The sequence below is a fragment of the Zalophus californianus genome, chromosome 3 (assembly GCF_009762305.2).
Source record: "Zalophus californianus isolate mZalCal1 chromosome 3, mZalCal1.pri.v2, whole genome shotgun sequence".
NCBI classification, from domain to species: Eukaryota; Metazoa; Chordata; class Mammalia; order Carnivora; family Otariidae; genus Zalophus; species Zalophus californianus.
This window is the reverse complement of record NC_045597.1, coordinates 3,987,970-4,010,649: the sequence shown is the minus strand read 5'-3', so window position 1 is coordinate 4,010,649 and position 22,680 is coordinate 3,987,970. Positions and strand designations below refer to the sequence as shown.

The window sequence follows — 22,680 nt, the reverse complement described above, 5'->3', positions numbered from 1 at the left end:
TGCTACCCCTGCTTGTGCTCTCTCTCTCTCTCTCTGTCTGTCAAATAAATAAATAAAATCTTTAAAAAAAAAATCTCCTCATTGAATAAAACATCATCATCCAGAGCTCAAGGAGAGTAAAATTGACCTCACATTTCTGTAAATATGTTCTTCAGCTCTTCCTCGGGCCTTTCCCTCAACCCTGGCCCTCATGTAGCCCATTTACTGGTCTTATTTTATCCACATTTTTCTAGACTCTGTGGTAAAGCGGGAAGATAAGGTCCAGAGATGGTCTGCGAACAGTGAGACCTTGTGGTCACATGACTCTCTTCCTGCCCTATGAATGTTAGTCTACCAAATCATTTGCATTTCTATATACAGCAACAGGAGGTTGAAATAAAAAATTCATTTGTAATGACATAAAAAGATCGAAATAAATCTAACATTATTTGCAAGACTTTAATGCCAGAAGTTACAAAATACTGAGAGAAATTAATGATCAAAATAAATGGAGATATATACTGTGCTTATGGATGACAGAATTCAACATTGTTAATATGTAAATTCTCTCCAAGTTGATTGATCAGTTGAGCAGAATGCTAATCAAAGTCCCAGTAGCGGGGCACCTGGGTGGCTCAGTCATTAAGCATCTGCCTTCGGCTCAGGTCATGATCCCGGGTGCTGGGATCGAGCCCTGCATCGGGCTCCCTGCTCGATGGGAAGACTGCTTCTCCCTTTCTCACTCCCCCCTGCTTGTGTTCCCTCTCTCGCTGTGTCTCTCTCTGTCAAATAAATAAAATAAAATCTTAAAAAAAAAAAAGTCCCAGAAGGCATGTTTATAAAAATTGACCAATAGATTTTAAAATCTATTTGAAAATGCTAATGATCTTGAATAGCTAGAACAAAAGAAAACAAAGCTGGATGAGTCAAAAGTACTTGATTTCAAGTCTTACTGTGTAGGTACATTAATCAAGACAATGTAATAGGTGTATGACTAGACTATTACATCGATGGAACACAATGGAACATCCCCAAATAGACCCATACGTATATGGTCAATTGAATCTTAACGAAGGTATCTTAGGTAATTGGCTGGGGAGAGATGTTCTTTTCAAAAATGATGCTGAAACATTTGGACAGCCATATGAAAACGTAACAAACCCTGACTCGTACATAGCACCATACGCAAAAACTACTCACGATGCATCATAGACCCAAATGTAAAGCTTGAAGCTATGAAATTTCTGGAATAAAACCTAGGAGAAAACCTTTTTGACCTTGGGTTAGGGAAAGAGTTTTTAAATAAGACACAAGAAGCCCAAGCCATAGGCAAAAAAAAAAAAAAAAAAAAAAAATGTTCTTTGAAACACACTTCCATTTACGCTTGACAACAACTGGACAAACCCAAATGTTTGATGAATGGACAACCCAAGTGTAGTGCATTCTCCAGGAGACTATTGCTCAGCACTAAAAACCAAACCACTGTATATAGAGCAGCATGAATGAACTCAAAAACATGATGTTAGCTTCCTTTTGGCTGGAACCGCCATCTTCCAGTAATTCGCCAAAATGACCAACACAAAGGGAAAGAGGAGAGGTACCTGCTGTATGTTCTCTAGGCCTTTTAGAAAACATGGAGTTGTTCCTTTGGCCACATACATGCGAATCTATAAGAAAGGTGATATTGTGGACATGAAGGGAATGGGCACTGTTCAAAAAGGAATGCTCCACAAATGTTACCATGGCAAAATTGGAAGAGTCTACAGTGTTACTCAGCATGCTGTTGGCATTGTTGTAAACAAACAAGTTAAGGGCAAGATTCTTGCCAAGAGAATTAATGTACGCATTGAGCATATTAAACACTCAAAGAGCCGAGATAGCTTCCTGAAGCGTGTGAAGGAAAATGATCAGAAAAAGAAGAAAGCCAAAGAGAAAGGTACTTGGGTTCAACTGAAGTGCCAGCCTGCCCCACCCAGAGAAGCACACTTTGTGAGAACCAAGGGAAAGGAGCCCGAACTACTGGAACCGATTCCCTATGAATTCATGGCATGATAAATGAAAAGAAAATAAAAGACCTGAAGACTGTAAAAACAAACAAACAAACAAAAACATGATGTTAAGTCAGTGAAGGCAGTTACAAACAGCTACATGCTCTATGATCCCTTTCATAGGACACTTTAGAAAAGGCCAAACTAGAGTGAAAGAAATAATTATCAGTGGTTGCAAGGGGCGGGAGGCTAGCGGAGACAATGGGTTCCCCGGAGCAGGCACAAAGAAGTGGTTGGGAGTGATACAAATCCTGTATATCACAGGTTACGTAGGTTACACACACACGTATATATTTAACCACGTATAACTATATATATATTTGACATAGACATCTATAGTACATGAGCATCTACACAAAGTGAAATTTACCGTATGTGGATAATACCATAATAAACCTGATTTTTTTAAAAACCAAAAAGTACATTTAAGCACTGATTAGAATCACAAGTGCTATTGTAGAATACATGAAATAATTATGTTTATATGTATTGCACTTGATTAAATATGTATGTCTTTCTGCTCATGTGGTAACATTAGGGGAAATGCATGTTTAAATCTTACTGTCATAAAGTGTGACAATGCAAATTAAACATTTAGATTGTGCTTATTTTTTATGGACATTACATAATAATAGCTTTCTTTTGGCAATGAGGTCTACGGAACAACAAAAAAAAATGAAGTAGCTTTTATTTTTTGCCTAGTTTGAGCTGGAGTGAAGTAAGGAGTTACTGCTTGCAGTATTGGAGTCCTTGAGCACATCATTCCTCTCTACTGTCCCTAATATTATTTCGTTACAAACTCTAAATATTGCCCATGATTCCATAACATATTTTAAGTTGTATATGAACGATATTTTAATTAATTGTATAATCTGTGCCTTCACTTGTTTGCAATTCACTTTCACCTTTAAATATCTTGCTTAGTTCAGTCGTGCATTCAACCTTAGCTTATAAGTTGCTTCTTGATTTGTCTCCTACAGTCATATACACATTTGTAAACATTTTCTTCTCAAGTTGAAGTGAATATACTTTTCTTTTAAAGTTGAAATTGAATGGAAGTTAGAACTAAGAGAAAGTTGACAGATTCCCCATTGACCGTTTTCTTCCCCCTGCGTGTCAAGAAATGGTTTCTTATCCGAATAAAACAACTTTCTATAATGGAGCTGTCCTGTTGTGGTTCTTTTTGATTAATATGGCAATGTTAGCAGAAGACTAATTATAGTATTGATCATTTCCTGTAGCAGTCCCCTGGTGTTGCCAATTGCCAAGCAAGACAGTATGTTGGAGAAAGACATTATGTTCAAAGATGCCACCAAAGGTCTATGCAAGCGACAGTCTCAAGACAGCATCCCTGAAAATGCTACGATGAACGGCCCCACAAAACCTGAACAGGTAAGTACACCTTTACTGCATGCCTGCTTATTACGTCATCCTTAAGAATCCAACATTTCAAAACTAAACACCCACAAATTTCCATTCCAAGAAAGATTCATGAATGCAAAGGTTAATGTTTTTTTTAAATTCCCATATATAAACTGTTATTATATTGACCATTAACAAAGATAGCTGCTATTATGTTGTACAAGGATTTGAATTTTATGTATATCTTGACTTATATATCAAGAATGTAAGCTCAGCCAGTATGCTAATTCCTGAATATTTCCAATTATGTCCTTAGTCCTCATTTTGCTTACTATGTAGGGTATGCTTTTGGTTTCCTTCAAAGATCCAAATATTTTACGTAACAAGAAGAAAGGAAAATCAATCACTAAGAGTCATTTATGAAAAGTATCTGTTGGTGTGTAACTGTGGGTGTGTGTGTGGGGGGGTGTACATGCGTGCCACAGTGCCCACGTTATGGGAGATCACCTTGATGAGCTTGGGGTTATAGAAATTAGTACATTTCCCTAGAGAAATCAATGATTTTTATATGCTTCATGTTTTATAAATGGCAGAGTAATTTTATAAATGTCAGCGTAATCCTTGTAACTGGTTTGTTTCACTGGCTCTTATTTTGAATATATTAAAGACATTTTAGCTAGATTGTTCTAAGACCATCTTTTCAAGATTTAATTTTAGTTTCATTAATTTTTGTTATTTCAAAATACCTAACAAATATTTTTTGCAATTTTGAGATACTTTTAAATTTCAGTAGGTGTCTTTGTCAGCTTAGGCTGCTGTGACAAAATATGACAAACTGGGGGGGCTTAGGCAACAGTTTATTTTTCACAGTTCTAGAGACTTGAAGTACAAGATCAAGGTGTCTGCTGGTAAGGTTTCTGATGAACGTCTCCTTCCTGGCTGCTTTCTCCCTGTGTCCTTGCATGGGGAGTGGGGGGCGGGGGAGGAAACAGAGACAGAGAGAGGAATGAACTGTCCGGTGTCTCTTGTAAGCATGCCAGTCCTATGGGATCAGGGCCCCACCCCTATGACCTCCTTTAACCTTCATTACCTCCTTAAGACCCCATCTCCAAAGAGTCACATTGAGAGCCTCCACACATGAATTTAGAGGAATGCAGGTCAGTCCGTAGCAGTAGGCAAATTGAATGTTAGGTAAGATGTAAGGCAAAGTTCTTTCTCAACTTTTGTAAGGGTCCTATGAACTTCCTATAACCTTAAATGCATATTACTGAGTGAAAGAAGCCCATCTGAAAAGGACATGTACACCATGATTCTAGTATTTGACATTCTGGAAAAGGCAAAACCATGGAGACGGTAAAAAGATCACTGGTTGCCTGGGTTGGTGGGGGGAGGGATGAAGAGGTGGAGCCCAGAGGATTTTTACGGCATTGAAACTGCTCTGTATGATTTTATAGTCATGGATGTGTGTCATCGCACGTGTGTCTAAACTCCCAGAATGCACAACACCCAGAGTGAGCCCTGATGTACAGCATGGACTTGGGGTGATGGTGACGTGTCCATGTAGGTTCACCTGTAACAAATGTCATCATTCTGGTGGGGAGTATTAATAGTGGGGAAGGCTGTGCACCAGTGGGGACAGGGGTATATGGGAAATCTCTGTACCTTCCTCTCAGTTTTGCTGTGAATCTAAAACTGCTCTAAAAAATTAAGATCTTAGGGGCACCTGGGTGGCTCAGTCAGTTAAGCGTTCAAGTCTTGGTTTTGGCTCAGGTCATGATCTCAGTCAGGGTCCTGAGATGGAGCCCTTTGTGGGGCTCTGTTCTCAGCGGGGAGTTTGCTTGAGATTCTCTTTCTCCGTCTCCCTCTGCCCCTGCCCCCCATCACACGCATGTTCTCTCTCTCTCTCTCTCTCTCTCAAATAAATAAAATAACATCTTAAAAAAAATTAAAAATTAAAATCTTAAAAAAAGAGAAGATACTCACAACATGATGTCAAGTATAAGCCTTATACAATAGCCTTTCTGATTTTAATGTTAAGCTCTTTATAATTATACAATTTATAATTATATCCTAGACATTAAAGGCAGTTGCAGTCATGTTCTGTTTGTTTGGTACTGAAGAGGGAGCAGCTGTTATTCAGGTTTTGCGTTCATACATTATCGATGGAACATTCATCGGCTCTCATCTCCCGCTGTGGGCACCGTGGGCATCTCTTCTTGGCCGTGAGGTGCGTGGGTGATTCTCTCCCATGGAAGACCAACATTATCCACTGACTGGATTAAATTTTCACATTTCGTAAGAGAGCTTTAGAAAAGACTTGTCAAAGCAAGAACATTCTGATTAACATCTTAAGGAGAAATATGTAATGTAGAAAATTTTTTAAAAAATTGAAACAAAAGCCACAGAATCTCTCCTTCCAGATTTTTATAAAATGGAGGTTTTATCAAATAGTAACTGTGTGAGTGAATATTCAAGGTTTGATTTAAACTTTTTTTGGTTCTGATAATCACGAAAATGAAACCATAATATCTCTGAGAAGGTAGAATTTTTCTTCAGTTGCTTAGAAGTGTGCAAGACGTTCTTCCTTTAAATTCCTTTCCACTCTGCCTTTCCCTCCCTTTCTCCTCCCCCGCCTTCTTCCTTCATTCTCTCTCTAATTGTCTGACTTCTCCCCTCCCTTCCTCCACTTCCTTCCTTTGTGAATATATTTCTTTAAATTTGGTTCACACTTGAAATTCCAATTTTATTCCACTGAGTGAAGGCACATTAGTCTGGGAGTTCAGAGAAAGGCAGATGCTCTGGTTAGGTCTGCTGCTGAAAGTCTATGACTCGGAGGTTCCTTGACCTCATAAGCCCCATCTGTGAAATGGGTACATGGTATAGGTCTCACAGGGTTGTTACGGAGCTGACAGAAATGAGGGCTATATGGTTATAACACATTTGCCAAGAATAGAGTAAAAATACACTAAGATGCATTTATGTTTTTATTGTTACCGATATAGACTGACTGTATGTTAGGTTTATCCAGAATGGCTGAATTTATCTGCTCTTGATGTAATTCCAGTCAACACATCCACTGCGCTTTATTTTTATCAGTGCAAACATAGATGTCCTTAGACAATAATAATACAAAATTATACTTTATATGAACATGGCAATGCTTAAACATGCATTCACCTGTATTGTCTTAATCCTCAAAATAACACTGTGGGCAAGTTATTTTCCCTTTTCATTACTTAACTTACGCTCAGTTTACAGATTAAGTTTTTTTTTAAAGATTTATTTATTTGGGAGAGAGAGAGCGTGTGCGCACGTGCGCACACACGTGTGCAAGCGGGGGAGGGGTGGAGGGGGAGGGAGAGCAGACTCCCCGCTAAGTGCAGAGCCCCCTATACAGGGCTGCATCCCATGACCCTGAGATCATGACCTGAGCTGTAATCAAGAGTCAGATGCCCGACTGGCTGAAACACCCAGGCGCCCCGCAAATTAAGTTATAAAATGATCAAACTCCAGAACTGTAAGCAAATTGCTGAGAATCACAAGTATTTCTTTTACGCTGGATCCCGTTCTGTATTGGGGGCACCGCAAGGAGCATCTTCCGGAGCCCTGTGGACCTGTGATGGTTCTATAAACAGGAGAGGAGGTTGGCGATCCACGGCTGCATGTGTGTTACAGGGGTTTTGAAGATGGGCGATAATTCTCTTCCTGTGGTCCACAGACACACCCATCTCCAGGTACAGGAGAGGGTTAAATCCTTGGCCAGGCAAAGCACTAGTAAGTAAAAGGACCTGATAGGTTTTACTGTCATACAAACATCTTAACAGAAGAACAGAAGCAGGGGGTGGAATGATTAAAATGCTGTCTGGGCATGGGGATGAGCTTAAACTTTGGAAAACAGTATTTGTCAGATTATCACCCTTTTCCAGGTCACCTGGTTTCTCTCCTGACTTCCTCCTTCCTCTTTATTCCTGAATACTCGGTTCTTTCCTCTCCTCAAGATACCGTTTCTCTTCTCTCATTTGTCAGTCCACCTCTTTCATCTATGGGACTTGTAGTTTCCGCACACATCCTGCTCATCTCCCAGAGGGGAAGTCACAAACGAACGAAACAGTAAAGGGGACGGCGCGCCATGCAGTGTTGACAAGTGGAGACCAGGAATCGGGGAAGTCAGAATATTCCCAAATGTTAAGTTCCCTTTGGATCTCGAAACATTTCTCAAAGTGTTTCTCTGAAGTTCGTCCTGGCTTCCTATCCTGAATGATTTCTAGTTTATGTTCTAGATCTCTCCTTTTACAGAGATAGGGATATATGTCTTCATAGAAATCACAGTGGTCAGTCCTAGAGAGAGGATGTTAATCTTTTTTACGTATTTATCCCATCTCTGTTTTGCCTTGTTATAATTGTTTAGCGGACTTTGGCCGTACACGTTATCCAGCCGACAACTATAACATAAAAATATTCAGAGGTGCCTTTTTCTTTTTCTTTCCACTTGCTAACCGGTGTCCCCGGGCTTTTGAAGTCTTTATAAAGAATGTGTCCCTTTCGAACCATGAGAGAGGATGGACTCTGAGAAACACACTGAGGGTTCTCGAGGGGAGGGGGTGGGGGGATGGGTTAGCCTGGTGATGGGTATTAAGGAGGGCACGTTCTGCGTGGAGCACCGGGTGTTATGCGCAAACAATGAATCATGGAACACTACATCAAGAACTCATGATGTAATGTATGGTGACTAACATAACAATAAAAAAATTAAGAAAAAAAGAATGTGTCCCTTTGATGGCCTTGCTTAACATCCATTAGGGAAGCCTCCTTCCTGATCCTTTTGGGGTCCTGATGTGATAAATGCAAGGAGTGCTTCCCTTGGCCGGCTCTCACACTGCATTTGTCACACTTCTTTACTGCCAGGGCGCCTTCCCATTTTTACTGTCAGCCTAGTATTTTCCCTAACCCGAGAAACAGCTGTGCCACTGTAGATGGAAACCCTCAAGAATACCAACGAGATGTCTGCAAGAACTCTTTTGGGCTTGTCGGAACAAACGTGGGACTTCTGTTAGTACTCTTCCTGCTTTTTCTAAGCATACACCCAGAAATTTGCATTGAGCTTGTTAGTGCTGTGGTTGTAAGAGGAAGTTTATTATCTAAGAAATGTAAACCATTTCTTCTAAAGAAAAAATCTTGCTTTTGATTTGTCCCCTTTTTATGATGCTTTGGGAGTTAAATATGTATGCTAACTTGATGGAGACTTTTGTCTTATTTTTGCATTGTTCAAAGTTATTGCAATCCATTATTGGCTTGTACCATATCACGTATATGCATGAATGTGTCTATGTGCGTGTATTAGCGTGTGCGTGTATAATGTGTGTGGATATACATTTGCACATCCATATCCATTTTCTGGGGTGCACATCTGTGTGTATGTAGATGTATACATTTTTTATTTTCAGGAAATGCTCGCAAAGACGCTGGGAAGAAAAGATATTTACATTCGTTTCCAAATTGATAATGAAAATTTCCTTTTATGTCTTTCTCCAAATAAAGACTTTTGCCAGTAGGCTTTTTATTTCTTGGAAATGCATGCGTACCCATTTGTCTTATTTTCTGAATTCCTTTCATATTTAAGGGCACGCACTTGCGTCTGTGATCCTGGATATGGTGCAGTTGTCTCTCGGTATAAGTAAACCTTCGATCTTGTCTCCGCTGGTCGCGAGTAGTAAATCCAGCGCAGATCCCAGCCACGGTGAGCGTGGCAGCTCTTCTTGTCGCCTCAGCATCTGTCCCCGGTGCCTCCCTCTTCCCTTCCACCACCACCTGCCCTGTTTCCTCCCGCCCTGCAGCTCACAGGCAGGACCTTTGGGCCCTTACTGAGTTCTTCCTTCTGCCTGCGCGCAGCCCGTGGGACGGCCTTGCCGGATCGGGTCCAGGTGCAGCTTTGCTGTCATCTCATCTGGGAGGACTTCCAGCCACCCGAGCGAGAGTGCGCTTTTTCACTTTTCACAGCATCCTCTTGTTTTCCCTCATAGCACCTTTCATAACTGCAGTTTCTTACTTGCGTCCGTCCTTCTCTCCCAGCGAGCTGTCAACGCCCTGAGGTACAAGACCTCATTCTCTTGCTCCCTCTCTCTACTAAACCTGGAGCGCAGCGCCTGGCAAAGAGCCCGTGAGCCAGGAAAAGAAAGGGGAGTGACTGAGTATACGTCGTCGGTTTATTCTTTATCTGCTAGACTTTCTCCACTGTTCCCTGATGGGTATTGTCCCAGCTTCCCCTTCTGACCTATCCGCTGTGTGACCCCAGGGAAACTGTGCGACCTCTCTGGGCCATAAGTTCGGCATCTACCTTTGGATTATATCCACGAGTTTCAAACTTTTCAAAATTATTATTTCACAGCAGATCCTTTCCCAAAACGATAAGTGAAAGAGAATTCCAGTTTTTAGAGCACGTGAAAGCTGAGGGTCTCTGCTGAGAGCCGCAGAGATTGGCCCAGAGCCCTCTGCAGATTTGCCCCCACCCCGCCCGCTTCCTCCAAAGGCAACCCTCAGGGAAGTTGGCAGAAAGTTTACCTGTGGTGCTCACGGCCCTCCCCAGACGTCTCACTAGATAACGATGCACCCTGTTACTACACACTTACCTGCGGACCAGACACCTTGCTGGGCCTCCACGCAAACTCATCCTTCCACAGCCTCCTGTGAGGGACACACCATCATCTTCCGTATTATGAAAGACAATGAAAGTGACTTAGGGAAGAAAAAGGTTCAGGGTCCCCCAGCCGGGAAGATCTGCCACTGAGATTTAAACGCATTCATCCCCATGAGCACAAAAGTAATCGATGCCTTACATATGCTTCAGTTTCCGGCATTTTTAAGGTGGGGAAACTCAGTTCAGTGTGTAAGATTTTTACCCAAATCAGCGCGACCGATGAAAAACGCAGAGTGGAATGCTGCCTGGGTCAAGCAGACTGTTGGTCACTTCCCCGGCAGCATTTCGGGCCTACGAGACTCTTCAAAGTACAACTAAGTGTTTAATGTGAAAAAAAAAACAAAAAAACAAAAATAGATATCACACAATCCCAGAATTGATTTTGACAACCCAGAAGAATATCAGGAGAGGAGGGGCATTATGACTTCAATTTTTATTAGCCACAAGTACCAGCTTTTGGATTCTACTCTTGACTATTTAAGTAAATATTTCTGACAGTATCAAAGTCTTCCAGCTATGCCTCTAACTAATTAAAATTAATTAATTGACTAATTTTAATGAGACTGTAATATGCTCTTTACAGGTTAATTCTGAAGGGTATTTTGAGGCCTATTTCTTTTAAATGCTGCAAAAGCAAAGATTATGGACTGTGGAGTGTTGGCTGAGTGTGTGCATGGTTTGGGGCGAGGAGAGGCTGGTTCTTGACCTTCATGAAGTCTGGAGTATTTTACAAATCAACTTTTAATACATAAACAACTTCCTTTTGGAATATGGTGTTTGCCACTTACATAAATGGTGGTATTTCTCATACCAGAGCTCACTGTGTGATACCCTTCTAACTGGAAGACATAACAAGCCACTCTTCTGACCACGTAACGATTCCCAGGAAAGAATTTGAGTTTCCATTATGAATACATTAGGATTACAAGCAGCCTGGGAAAGCACTGACTCGAATTTATGAACTCCTGAGAAAGATTGCATTTTGCGAACCAGTCGCTCATATCAGAGAGATCATCCTACATTTATGATTTTTTTTAATGCGTAGTATTTGTCAATGCCATAAGCATTTAGCTGATAAACAGTAATATTTAAGTTCAGATTCTTCAACAGTGATACATACGATGTTAAGATATGTAATGCAAATATAAATACAAAAGGCAAATGCAAATATAGAATACAAACACGAATACAAATGGCGCAAATAAACTTGCTGTTATTAAAAATTCACTATGGGCACCAATGAACTCGCAGAGGCTTTGATAAGAATATTCCTGGTCTTTGGCTCCTCTGTGTTTGACAAAAGAAAACCAAAGCTGTTCTCGTAGATCAAGCATCTGTTTTGCACAACGTACCTTGTGTATGTAAAATTAAACATGGTCCATTCCTAACTTTGCGAATGATAGATTTCCGTCTAATTAAATCATCCAAGTTCATCTTTTTTATTTGAAATATTTCCCAGTTTTTTAACTCTGTCATTTTCTATTAAGTTGAATAGGGAAGCATGTTTATCATTATGACAGCATTATCTTAATCTCACAGCTACTTTCATTGTAGGAGTTATGCAGAAAAGAATAAAAGATCCCAAGCCAAAATTCTAGAGTCTTCTTTCAAAATCTGGCCTCCTCCTACATGTATGCGGAAACTAAATTCCAGGCACACTGGTTCCTTCACCATGCCAACAACAGTAGTAGGAGAAGTTTTGCTTTAGCTTTGGAAACACTGCAGATATGTGAGCTTTTCAGCTGCTGGTCGTAGAGGACGCAGAACAGCTCAGAGCTGTCTACATTTTAAGTGGGGACTAGGAAAGTCCACGTGCTGACATGATTTTGGCAGACTGATGCCTTTGCAGGACGGAAGGTAGCCCTGGGGTGCTTGTGTTAGTGCGTGTGAGTGCGCCCACAGACGTAGGACAGAAATTCTCATCGGAATACATTTCTCCGTGGCTGTTGTCTTTTTTGTTCCTTCTAAGTGAACCATTTCATCTTTTAATAATGGTTTCAAACTCACGTGGTCTTTAAACTTTTGACATGTAATTGGAAATGGCACATCCGACTGTGGAGAAAGTTGATTGGGAAGCAATTAGAATTGATCTTACTCCATTTTTCCCCCAGGTCAAGCTGATGCCTCCCGCTCCCAGTGATGACCTGGCGACGCTCAGTGAGCTGAATGACGGCAGCCTGCTTTATGAAATTCAGAAGCGCTTTGGGAACAATCAGATATATGTAAGTGCCCTTGAACCTGCCTTGTGGGCTGCTTTGTCTTGCTGCCGATTTTCCCCTCCGGGCTGCAGATATCACAAGGAGGGGGCTTGTTGTTTCTGGTCTTGCAGATAGCGTAAGGTCGATTTCTCGGAGTTCAGGTTCATTCTGATTCAGTTCTAAGGCAAGGTCAGCAGAGATCCAAATTTCAGAGTTGTTAAGTGAAGGTTAATACTGTATGGGTTGACAACTTTCCTGACGTCGAGTTTGCTGTGGAAGAAGATCTTGCTAGAAACAGCAGGATCTGCACGTCACTTCTAAAAATGCTGTTTGTTTCCTGTACTTAGCCGGCTAGATCTGGAAAAGGAAGCTAAAGAGGGAAAGTGGACTCCGCTTGGAGAATGTCCTCTCTATCTGCATGAAAAGAGAAACTGCTCTCCCTTTAAGTTATCAGGAAATGCTTTGTAAAGTAAATAATGTACACACCAATCTCTGATAACAGGGTAGGAATATATGACTCAGATGACAAACAGCACAGAGAATTAATTTGCTGTGGTTCTGCTCCAGTTTATATGTGTTATTTCACCCAGTGTGCAGAACGATTTAGACAACCATGTCATCTCAGTCCCTGTCTCTGTCTGTCTGTCTCCCTCTCCTTGATTTTGTGATATTCTAACTCAAAGCAATTCAGTCAGAATGTCTGTAGAGAGAGCTGGTTATGCCCATATGTGCTGTCCCTTTTTGATAACCCTCTTTTTTCCCTAGTCTACTGAGAAATTGATTAATTTTCATGTAGATGCAAAGTCTAAGATTTCCTTCTGAGTAATAAATCGTCAGGTGCTGATTAGCCTATGAAAATTCAGTGCAGCGTCTTGATGCTTGGATAAATTGCCTGCCACTGTAAATACACTTAAAATTAAATGTTTCTATCAAAATGAATGGGATTGAGTTATTGGCGTAAGGTGGTGCGAGCTGATTAACTTCGCTCCCTGGGGCGGCCCTGTTATTTGTGTGTGAGTTTTATTCATGGTCCCGCCTTTCCAGCGTGCTGCTCATCCTTCTGCCCTACCTCTTCTGCCTCCTTCCCGCCTTCTTGGTTATATTACCAGAAGACCATTCCTTGAATTGTGTTGCATTTCTTTTTTCCTTCACGCTTCTCGAATGCCTCTGTCTCCCAAACATCCACTTCATCTGCCCTCCACCGTGGTGGTCACTGTCCTCATCAAGGCTGCTGCATCTCTTCTCAACGGCCTCCTAACCATGCAGAGGAAACCTTGTTCCCGTTCAATCTGATCTCACCAGGAGCTAGAGTCATTCTTGACACGAACAGATGTGATCTTGACACTCCCATCTTAAAACGTCTCTGTGGCTTGTCCCTTCTCATGGGAGGATGAGCAGTCTTCACTCACCGTCCGGGCCCTAGATACTAGTTGATGCTCTCAGCCACCGGCGATTGCCCTCCTGTCTGTGTCAGGATTTTCCGTAGGCTGTTTGTCTTCCCCCTGAGCTTCTCTTTCTGCCCCGTGGAATAAACACTTAGCTTTGTAAACTCTCACTCGGAAGTTCTTCAGTCTTTCTGAGGAAGTCATGATGGATCTTTCTTCTCACCGCTTGTGATGATCTGTTTCACTGGTGATTTGACGAGTGTCCAGTTGCTATGCTAGACCCTGGCTCAGTGACAAAGGGGTCAGGCTGGGTTTGCTCACTGTGAGGCCTGGTCAAGCACTTTCCAATCTCAAGTGACGAGTACTTCCTATCTGTTTATCAGAGTCATGGCTCCAGCTCCTCCCCGCGCTGGGCCATCTTCTTAGATGTTTTCTGCCCGCTGGGTTTCTCTTCTCTTTCTGGATCATGCTTTGCTAAAGCTCACATCAAATATAAATTTGCCGCTGTGTGAGACACGATCTTCCTCTTTTCCATGCCTGAAATATTGAAGAGCTAAATTGTCTGGGATCCATTTTGTGATGAGTACGCTAAGTTATGTTATTTGAACTCGCCTTTAATGGATTGACAAGCCATTTAAACATTATTGATTAAATAATAACAAGTGATTCTTAGAGTGTATCCTGTGGACCATTGGAAGTATGAACTTTTTCTTACTGTTCTGCCCTGAGAGTAAGCATTTAGAACCTCTTAAGACAAGTTGATGGTTTCATTTCCTTCTGTTGAATCTAATAAGAATCCAGACTTGCATTTTGTATGCCTTTGTCTTTTTCAATGCCATGTTTACAGGAATTCACTTTTACTACATTTTACAAAAGTGTCCGTCCACGATGAATTGGAAGTAGAAGTATTCCTTCTCACGAATAAAAGAACCCTGGTTTCAGTGGATGTTGTGTTCAGAGTTGGTCAGCTCGCCTCCAGACCCACTCTCCCTACGGGCCCCTCCCTTCGCCTCTTGCTCTGCTCCCAGTTTCAGGCTGAAGTGCCCGGTGGGAGCGTTGAGACTGGTCTTTCTTCAGTGTCCCGCATTTGATTTTGCTGCAAATCTCAGCCTTCCTTTCAAAATAGACACAGAATGGACCTCCACTACTGTCACCAATCCATCAGGGCCAACATAACACATATCTGCTGAATTAATTGTCTAACCAGTATTTTCATCTCTTCTTGCTGTAATCTGACTGGTTATATAAGATGATCTTTCAAAACAGTCTGTAAGTTGCCTCTTTTCTTTTTTGCCTCCCTTCCCCTCCCCTCCCTTCCCCTCCCCTCCCTTCCCCTCCCTTCCCCTCCCCTCCCCTCCCCTCCCTTCCCCTCCCCTCCCTTCCCCTCCCCTCCCCTCCCCTCCCTTCCCCTCCCCTCCCCTCCCCTCCCTTCCCTTCCCCTCCCCTCCCCTCCCCTCCCCTCCCTTCCCTTCCCTTCCCCTCCCCTCCCCTCCCTTCCCTTCCCTTCCCCTCCCCTCCCCTCCCCTCCCCTCCCTTCCCTTCCCCTCCCCTCCCTCCCCTCCCCTTCCCTTCCCTTCCCCTCCCCTCCCCTCCCTTCCCTTCCCTTCCCTTCCCTCCCTTCCCTTCCCTTCCCCTCCCCTCCCCTCCCTTTCCCTCCCCTCCCCTACCCTCCCCTCCCTTCCCCTCCCTTCCCCTCCCCTCCCTTCCCCTCCCCTCCCTTCCCCTCCCCTCCCTTCCCTTCCCGTCTTTCTTTTCTTTTCTTTTCTTCTTTTCTTTTTCCTTTTGGTGCCAAAACCCAGGAGCAAACATAACTTGCCCTTTTAACTAAGTGTATATAGCATTTCATTTGGATATCAGATTGTGGATGTTCCCCAGAGCCCGTAGCAGTAGGATGTGCCCAAACTGTCAAACAAAATGAATCGTAAGAGATGAGATGTTTGCTTGCTAAATAATGCAGAGAATAAAGGCATTTCTTCTTCTGAATAATTACTGTCAACCGGAACAGTAGAAATAGAATATGCAATCAGATTTCTTTATGGATGGCAGATAAACATGGGGGTAATATTCTCTTTACAAACACAACTGGTAGGACTTGAGACTCGTGACGAAAGGAACCTCCCAAATAAACACAGGCTCCTGTTACATCTAGTTAGCCAGGTAGGCAGCCTGGCTCACCTGAACTGAATATTAATATTATTAATATGATATTATTATCATATTATATATATTATATATAATATAATATATTATTATTATATATTATTAATAAAATATTAACTGAACATTCCTCTCCAGGTGACCCAGTGGGATGTAGTGGGTCTTCTTTGTAAGAGCAGCTCAAGAGGCTAAAGTTGACAAGCTTGTGTCAGAAGCTGAAGTCTCTCTCACTTGGAGGATATTTGAAATTATGAGGACAGATGCATTTTCCCCCAGCTGACACTGCCCCCTAGCCTGGAATCTGAAGCTGCCCCCGCCATATGCAATACCTGCCATGTCATTCCCTGTCATTCCACTGAACCTCGTAGACCCTTGTGAGCACTTAACAGGGGTGAGCTATTAAAAAATAAAACAGTGATATTTTAGAAAGATGAGTAAAGGAAATGTGTAGGTTTCTAAATTTAAAAAAAATTCTCTCTCTGCAAAACATTTACAATGTTACTTTTCGTCAAAGCAGCCTCTTGAGAATATGGAATAAACCTATATAAACTCATACATTAGGAGTCTATTGTTAACACTCAGATCACATTTTTCTAGACTATTTTTTGTTTGTTTATCACAAAATACATTTGCAAAGACAGTCTCAAATTCCTTCAATAAGTAGATCAAAATATAAATTATATTGCAATAGAAAAGTGCAATTTAGAAGTATTTTGATTTTATTTAAAACTCCTCATTTTTCCTTCCTTAGCAGATTTCTCCCTTGTCCCTCAGTCTACTTTTTTCCTTCATTTTTCTGAGTAATTTTCAGATACTTCACTACAAAAGTCCCCGTTTGGTTCAGTCATTTTACTTTTCTTTTCTCCTATATTTGGCTGTAGAATCTTGGCCAGTCCTTCTTTGAAGTCAGTGTTATCTTGAATCACAATATATAAAGAGAGTCATGCACCACTCATGGGTGTATGGTTTCATGAATTTTCATTTGGTGAACATGCCCAGGTAACCAGCAACTTCGTAAAGAAATGAAATATTAAGAAGCCTCTTCCTCAGTTTACCCTAATCATCACAAAAGATTTTGGCATATATAGCTATGGATTCGTTTGGTATTTTTTTCTGTACTTTATATAAAAGGACTCACCCAGTGTGTTCTCTTCTGCATCTGCCTGCTGTCATTCGTTGTTTTATTTCTGATAACCGTCTATCCTGCTGCTTTCAGCAACAGCTACCCACTTTTACTCTTCTAAAATCATCTGCTGTGTGAATATATCCTCATTTATTTATTTACTCTCCATTGGAGGAACACTTGAGTTGTCTCCACTCTTTGGTTATTGACTTATGCTGTTACAGTTATGTGAATTATTTGGGTGATACTGTTATAAACCATCTTGGGCCTTTTTTGGCAACATGTGTACACAAGTGTTTCCGTGGGGCTGTTTTTGCGGGTGGTGACCTGAGCCCTGGAATGCCGGCATCCACAGGTACCTTCAGCCTGAGTAGATATAGCCAAACACTTTCTCAGAGCGGTTACACTCCCGCCACAGACCTTGGTTTCTGCACCCTCAGCAACACTCAGCATAAGCAGTGTTGGGTGTTGTGTTAGTAGTTTTCACAGATGCTAGCCATTCCGGTGGTTGTGGTACCCCATTGTGGTTTTAGCTCACGTCTTCCTGCTGACTGACGATGGTGACCAGTATGTGTGTGTGGCTCACTTGACCATCTCATCTCAGGAGGCACCCGTTCAGTTATACTGACATTTAAAAATAAATGGGTTTTTTTTTTTTTTACTTTTCTTCTTGATACGTAGGGATTTTTATATATTCAGGATATTCTTTCTTCGTTAGATCTACATATGCGTAAGCCTTTTCTCCCAGTTTGTGGCTTGCATTTTCGCCTTATAGTAGGTCTGTAGATGAATAGAAGCTTGCAGTTTTTACAAAGTTCTTTGCATTTAGTGTTTTTTGCGTCCCACTTAAGAAAATTTGGCTTGGGACATTTTCTTATATTTTCTTATTTCAGTTTGGTTGTTTTAACTTGAACATTTAAGGTGTATTACTAGGGTGGAAGTGATTTCACAGTGGTATAAGAGGAGAGTCCAGACTAATGTTTCTCCATGTGGGTTCCCCTGCTGCATTGCAGTGGCGCCTTTGTGGTGACCGGATGACCCTGGGGAGTGGTCTGTCTCTAGAATCCACCTTTTGTTGTATGGATCCATTGTGCCTAAGCCAGGACTGAGATATCTTAATCACTATAGCAGTATAATACATCTTGATATATAGAAGTCTTCTACATATCATGGAAGGTTAATATCCCTCCTTTGACCATGTTTACTTTCTCTGGAACATTTTTAAATTTTTGATGCAGAAGTCTTGACCGTTTGTATTAGATCTGTTTCTAGGCCTTTTTCAAACTGCGATGCTATAATAAATGTTATTTTCTGACTGAAAATAACAAGCAAATTTCATTTCCTTTATGTGTATTATAAATACAGACATATAATTTCATTGGGAAATTCATGTTTTATCTGCCAAACTTGCTATAAGTGCATATGTAAATATTGATTTATATGGAGTTTTTTTTGGATTTTCTGCATAAACTGCCATATAGTATGTAGATAATGACTTTTATTTTTCTCTTTTAAATCTTGATAGCTTCCTTACTTTTTTTTTTCTTGTTTTATTTCACGGGATGACACTCTTAATAAAAAGGTAATGGGAGGTGACAATAACCTAAGATAAGCATCCCTGTCTCATTTTGGATCTCAGGGAAAAGCTTTCGATGTTTTATCATTAAGCAAGTTGTTTTCAGTAGCTCTTCCATTGGTATGGTTAAATTTTATTAGATTAATTTCTAATTATTAGATAATAATTAGAAAATTTATTAGATTAAATTTATTAGATTAATATAATAACATTATATTAATAGCTTTCGAAGTTCTTATTTTTAATCAAGAGTAGGCACTGAATGCTATGAAATGTTTTTTGACATTTATTGAGATGATCATATGGCTTTTGTTCTTTACTTTTTTAGTATTATAAATTACAAGAGTGGATTTCCTAATATGAAGCCAACCTTACTTGAACAAATCCTATTTAGTTGAAACAGATTATCTGTTGAATGTATTACTTGGTTTAATTAGTCAGTATTTTGCTCAGGATTTTTGCATGTACACTATGAAAGAGAACAGCCTGTAACCTTCCTTTCTTTCAATATACTACTTAGGTTTGTAATACCAAGTTTATGCAGGCCTCCTAAAATGAAATGGTGTTCCTCTTCTGTTATTTTCTGGAACAGTAGGAATTTGCTTATTTTGTTCATCAATGTTGGGAAGAATGCAGCAGTGAAGTTTAAATTTTCTTTGTGGAAAGGTTTTTAGACATAGATTCAAATTTCTTTCACAGAAAAAAACTAGTCAGATGTTCTATATCTTACTGTGTTAGTTTTGGGAAGATGATGGTTGTTGTCCACATTTTCTAAATATCCATAGTGGCTAAAATGTGATTCCGAATATCTCTTCATCTGTTTTCAAGTCTATATTGTCTGTAGTAATGTCATATTTAGGACACTGGTAGTTTATGTATTTTCTCTTGTTTTCTCAATCTTGTTAGGGTACTCACCATTTTATTACACTGTTCAAAAGACCACCTTTTGACTTTTGTTTTCTATTCCATTAATTTCTGCTGTTATAATGATTATATTTCTTTTTATCTTTATGTAATTTGATGAGCTCCTTGAAAAGTATACTTAGATCATAATTACCAACCTTTCTTCTTTTTTATAAATAGCATATCGGGCAATAATTTCCATACTAAGTATACCTTTGGTTGCGTCTCACAAATTATGTTAGAATCAAAATATTTTCTGATTTGCATTGTGGCTCCTTTTTTGGTTCATAGGTTATTTGCAGATGCACTGTTTAATTCCCAAACATTTGGTGATTTTCTAGATATCCATTATTAATTTCTGTCTTAATGCTACCATGATCAGAGTACATACTCTATGTGATTCAAGTCCTTTAAATATAATGAAACTGACCTTTGTTCAATCTCAAAGAATGTATATTCTGCAATTGTTTGGTAACAGTGTTGTATATAAGTCAACTAATCACTTGGTAATTATTTATTTCGAAATTTTACCTGCTTATTTCATGAGTTACTAAGAAAAAAATTATTTAAAGTCCCCACTGTCATTGTGAATTCATTTTTCTCCTTACAGCTGTTTTTGCTTCATATATGTTGTGCTAGATTTTAGTCTCACTGAAATTTTAAATGCTGTATCTTCCTGATTTAACATTTTATCACTGTGAAATGTCCCTTTTCATCAGTTTTATTTATTTATTTATTTTGTTTGTGTGAACTGAGTGTGGCTAAACCACATTTCCCTGTTACCATTGTTTTCAAGTGTATCTTGTTTTATCTTTTTATTTCCAAATTTTCTTAATCTATACAGAGTACTTTAATCTAGTTCATAATCTTTGTCCTTTAGGGTTAGAGTATTTAGTAGCTTTGCATTTGATGTAATTACTGGTTTTGGGGGTGTTTAAATCTATCATTTTATTATTTGACTTGTATTTATTCTATCTGTTTTTTGTGCCTTTACATCTCATAACTTGTCCTTTGTTTATTACAAAAGTATTTTTATTTGCTTTCTGTGCTTTATTCGTTTTTCAGTTGTGCATTTTATTCTTATTCTGTAGCAGCATAGAACTCATTACCACATTTATTTCCTCCAGTATATTTTGCCCTGTGTTTGAATTTTTATTTTTTTATTCAGTCTAATTCTCAAAAAAAACCCTTTAAGAAAAGCAGTTCTTAGAAGGCAGTCATTTCATCTGTTATGTGTTTAATGGAACAAGCCTATTGGTTTTATTTTATTTGAGTTTGGCTTTCCTATTTCTTTATATACAAACTTTCAAAACAGTTCACAAAATGTTAATGTATGGCTTTTATTTATTTTCTATATTTTATACAATGATGTTAAAATTATATCATTTTTAATTTTAAGTGTTCTATTTATATAGTCCACCAACTATTTATATCCTTTTCTTTTAACAGACTTTTATTGGAGACATCCTCTTGCTTGTTAACCCATTCAAGGAGCTTCCAATTTATTCCACCATGGTGAGTATAAAATTTAAAATACCTATTTGCATCAAATGATTGATTAAGAAGAAACCCCAAAACAATAAGTAAAGTCAAATGTCTCAGAGAAGTCTAAATCAAAATTTGCATAATAATGACTTTCATTTGTTCTGAGACAAAAATGGAAAAGAACGTTATCTTCTCAAAAGATTCCTTTGCACTTAGAATGTGTCATTTTCCTACAATTGTAGTCAATAGACAGACTTCTAAAATTAAATAATATATTACTCTACTTTCCATACTTTTACCTAATCCAAGACCAGTTGGTTTACAGTCCTTATCTCAACATCATGACGTCTTTCAAAAAAGTTCTATGATGTTAATAAGAAAGGATAATGTTGAATTTTGTACATTTTCCCAAATGACCTTCCACTTTTAATTATGAGACTCTCAAAATTAAAAGAGAAATTGCTTTTGGAAAATTATTGCAGGCAACTGAAAACACAGCATGATTTTCGAGTAGTAATAGATCAAGAATATCATCGTGCAAGCTCTCTATTTTTTTGTAAGCACAAGGCTGGTTCCAGTGAAAGCAGAATCCCATATCTGGAGCAGGAGCATGACAAAGAGCCAAGGGGAGTGGACACGTGTTTCTGAAGCAGGGACATGCTCCTAGATGTTGGAGAGGGAGGTGGTAGGAGAGAGGTTGGAGGAGAAGAGGGAGAAGGAGAGAAGGAGGGGAAGGGAGAGAGAACACCTTCTTTAAGCTCCCAAGGGATCAGTGAAAAATTCTTGTAGAAACCCCACCTGCAAAATAGAGTGCCCACTCACTACCCCAACCTCCGCCCTACTTACCAAATTGACTTTCCCTGTTGCTTTAAAACTGCTGCACCTTGCCCACTGTTCTCACTCCACTCAGGCGGATCCCAGCCTTAGCCTTGGGCAACCTGAATGTGTGGTCCCGTGATGGACAAGGCAAGAGCAGTCACCTGCAGTCCTCTCAGGAGTTTTATCAGAGGAGTTTAACCTGATCTGTGATGATCAAATAGACATATGCACTGTTCGATTTTTATTTCTTTTTATGTCAGTTCTTAAATAATTTTGTTTTACAAGGATTCTGTTCATTATATTTAATCTTCCAAAGTCTGGGGCATGTAATTATTCATGAGTCCTGTTTATTTTTTTAATGTTTGTAGAGTTTCGAGTGATTTCTTTTTGTTCCCAATGTTGATCATGTGTGCCTTCTCTGACATTTTAAAATCAATTTGCTAGGAATTTCTTGATTGTATTAATCTTTTCCAAGAAAAACATTGCCTGACTTAATTTTTTTTTCTGCTGTAAATTTATTCTCTATACAGTGGATTTCTGCTTTTTCTTTTTATCATCTCCTTCTTTCTAAGTTCTTGGAGTTTCATTTGATAGTTATTTAAGTTATATAGCTATGTTGTCAATTTTCTGCCTTGTATAAATAAGTATTTGGGGCTTTTAATTTTGCTTTAAACACAGTTTCTGCATCTTTTTTTTTTTTAATTTTATTTATTTGAGAGAGAGAGATAGCAAGAGAGAGCATGGGCAGAGGGGAGAGGCAGAGGGAGAGGGAGAAGCAGGCTCCCTGCTGAGCAGGGAGCCCAATGTGGGGTTCGATCCCAGGACCAGGGATCATGACCTGAGCTGAAGGCAGACGCTTAACAGGGTGCCTAAGCCACCAGGGCGCCTGAGTTTTCTGCATCTTTGATGCTTTCCAAGTTTGTTATTCTTCAATTTAAGAGAGAGAGAGAG

At 39.8% G+C, this 22,680-nt stretch overlaps 1 protein-coding gene across 1 annotated transcript in view; it reads left to right on the top strand.

Moving 5' to 3' along the window:
• The window catches only part of MYO16 (myosin XVI), a 475,554-nt gene that overhangs the window by 156,551 nt on the left and 296,323 nt on the right, over positions 1-22,680 (top strand). Inside the window, exons 10-12 of the mRNA XM_027590435.2 lie at positions 3,269-3,419; positions 12,195-12,305; positions 20,875-20,940. Coding sequence (XP_027446236.2) covers positions 3,269-3,419; positions 12,195-12,305; positions 20,875-20,940 — 328 coding nt within the window. The remainder of the gene's footprint in view (positions 1-3,268; positions 3,420-12,194; positions 12,306-20,874; positions 20,941-22,680) is intronic.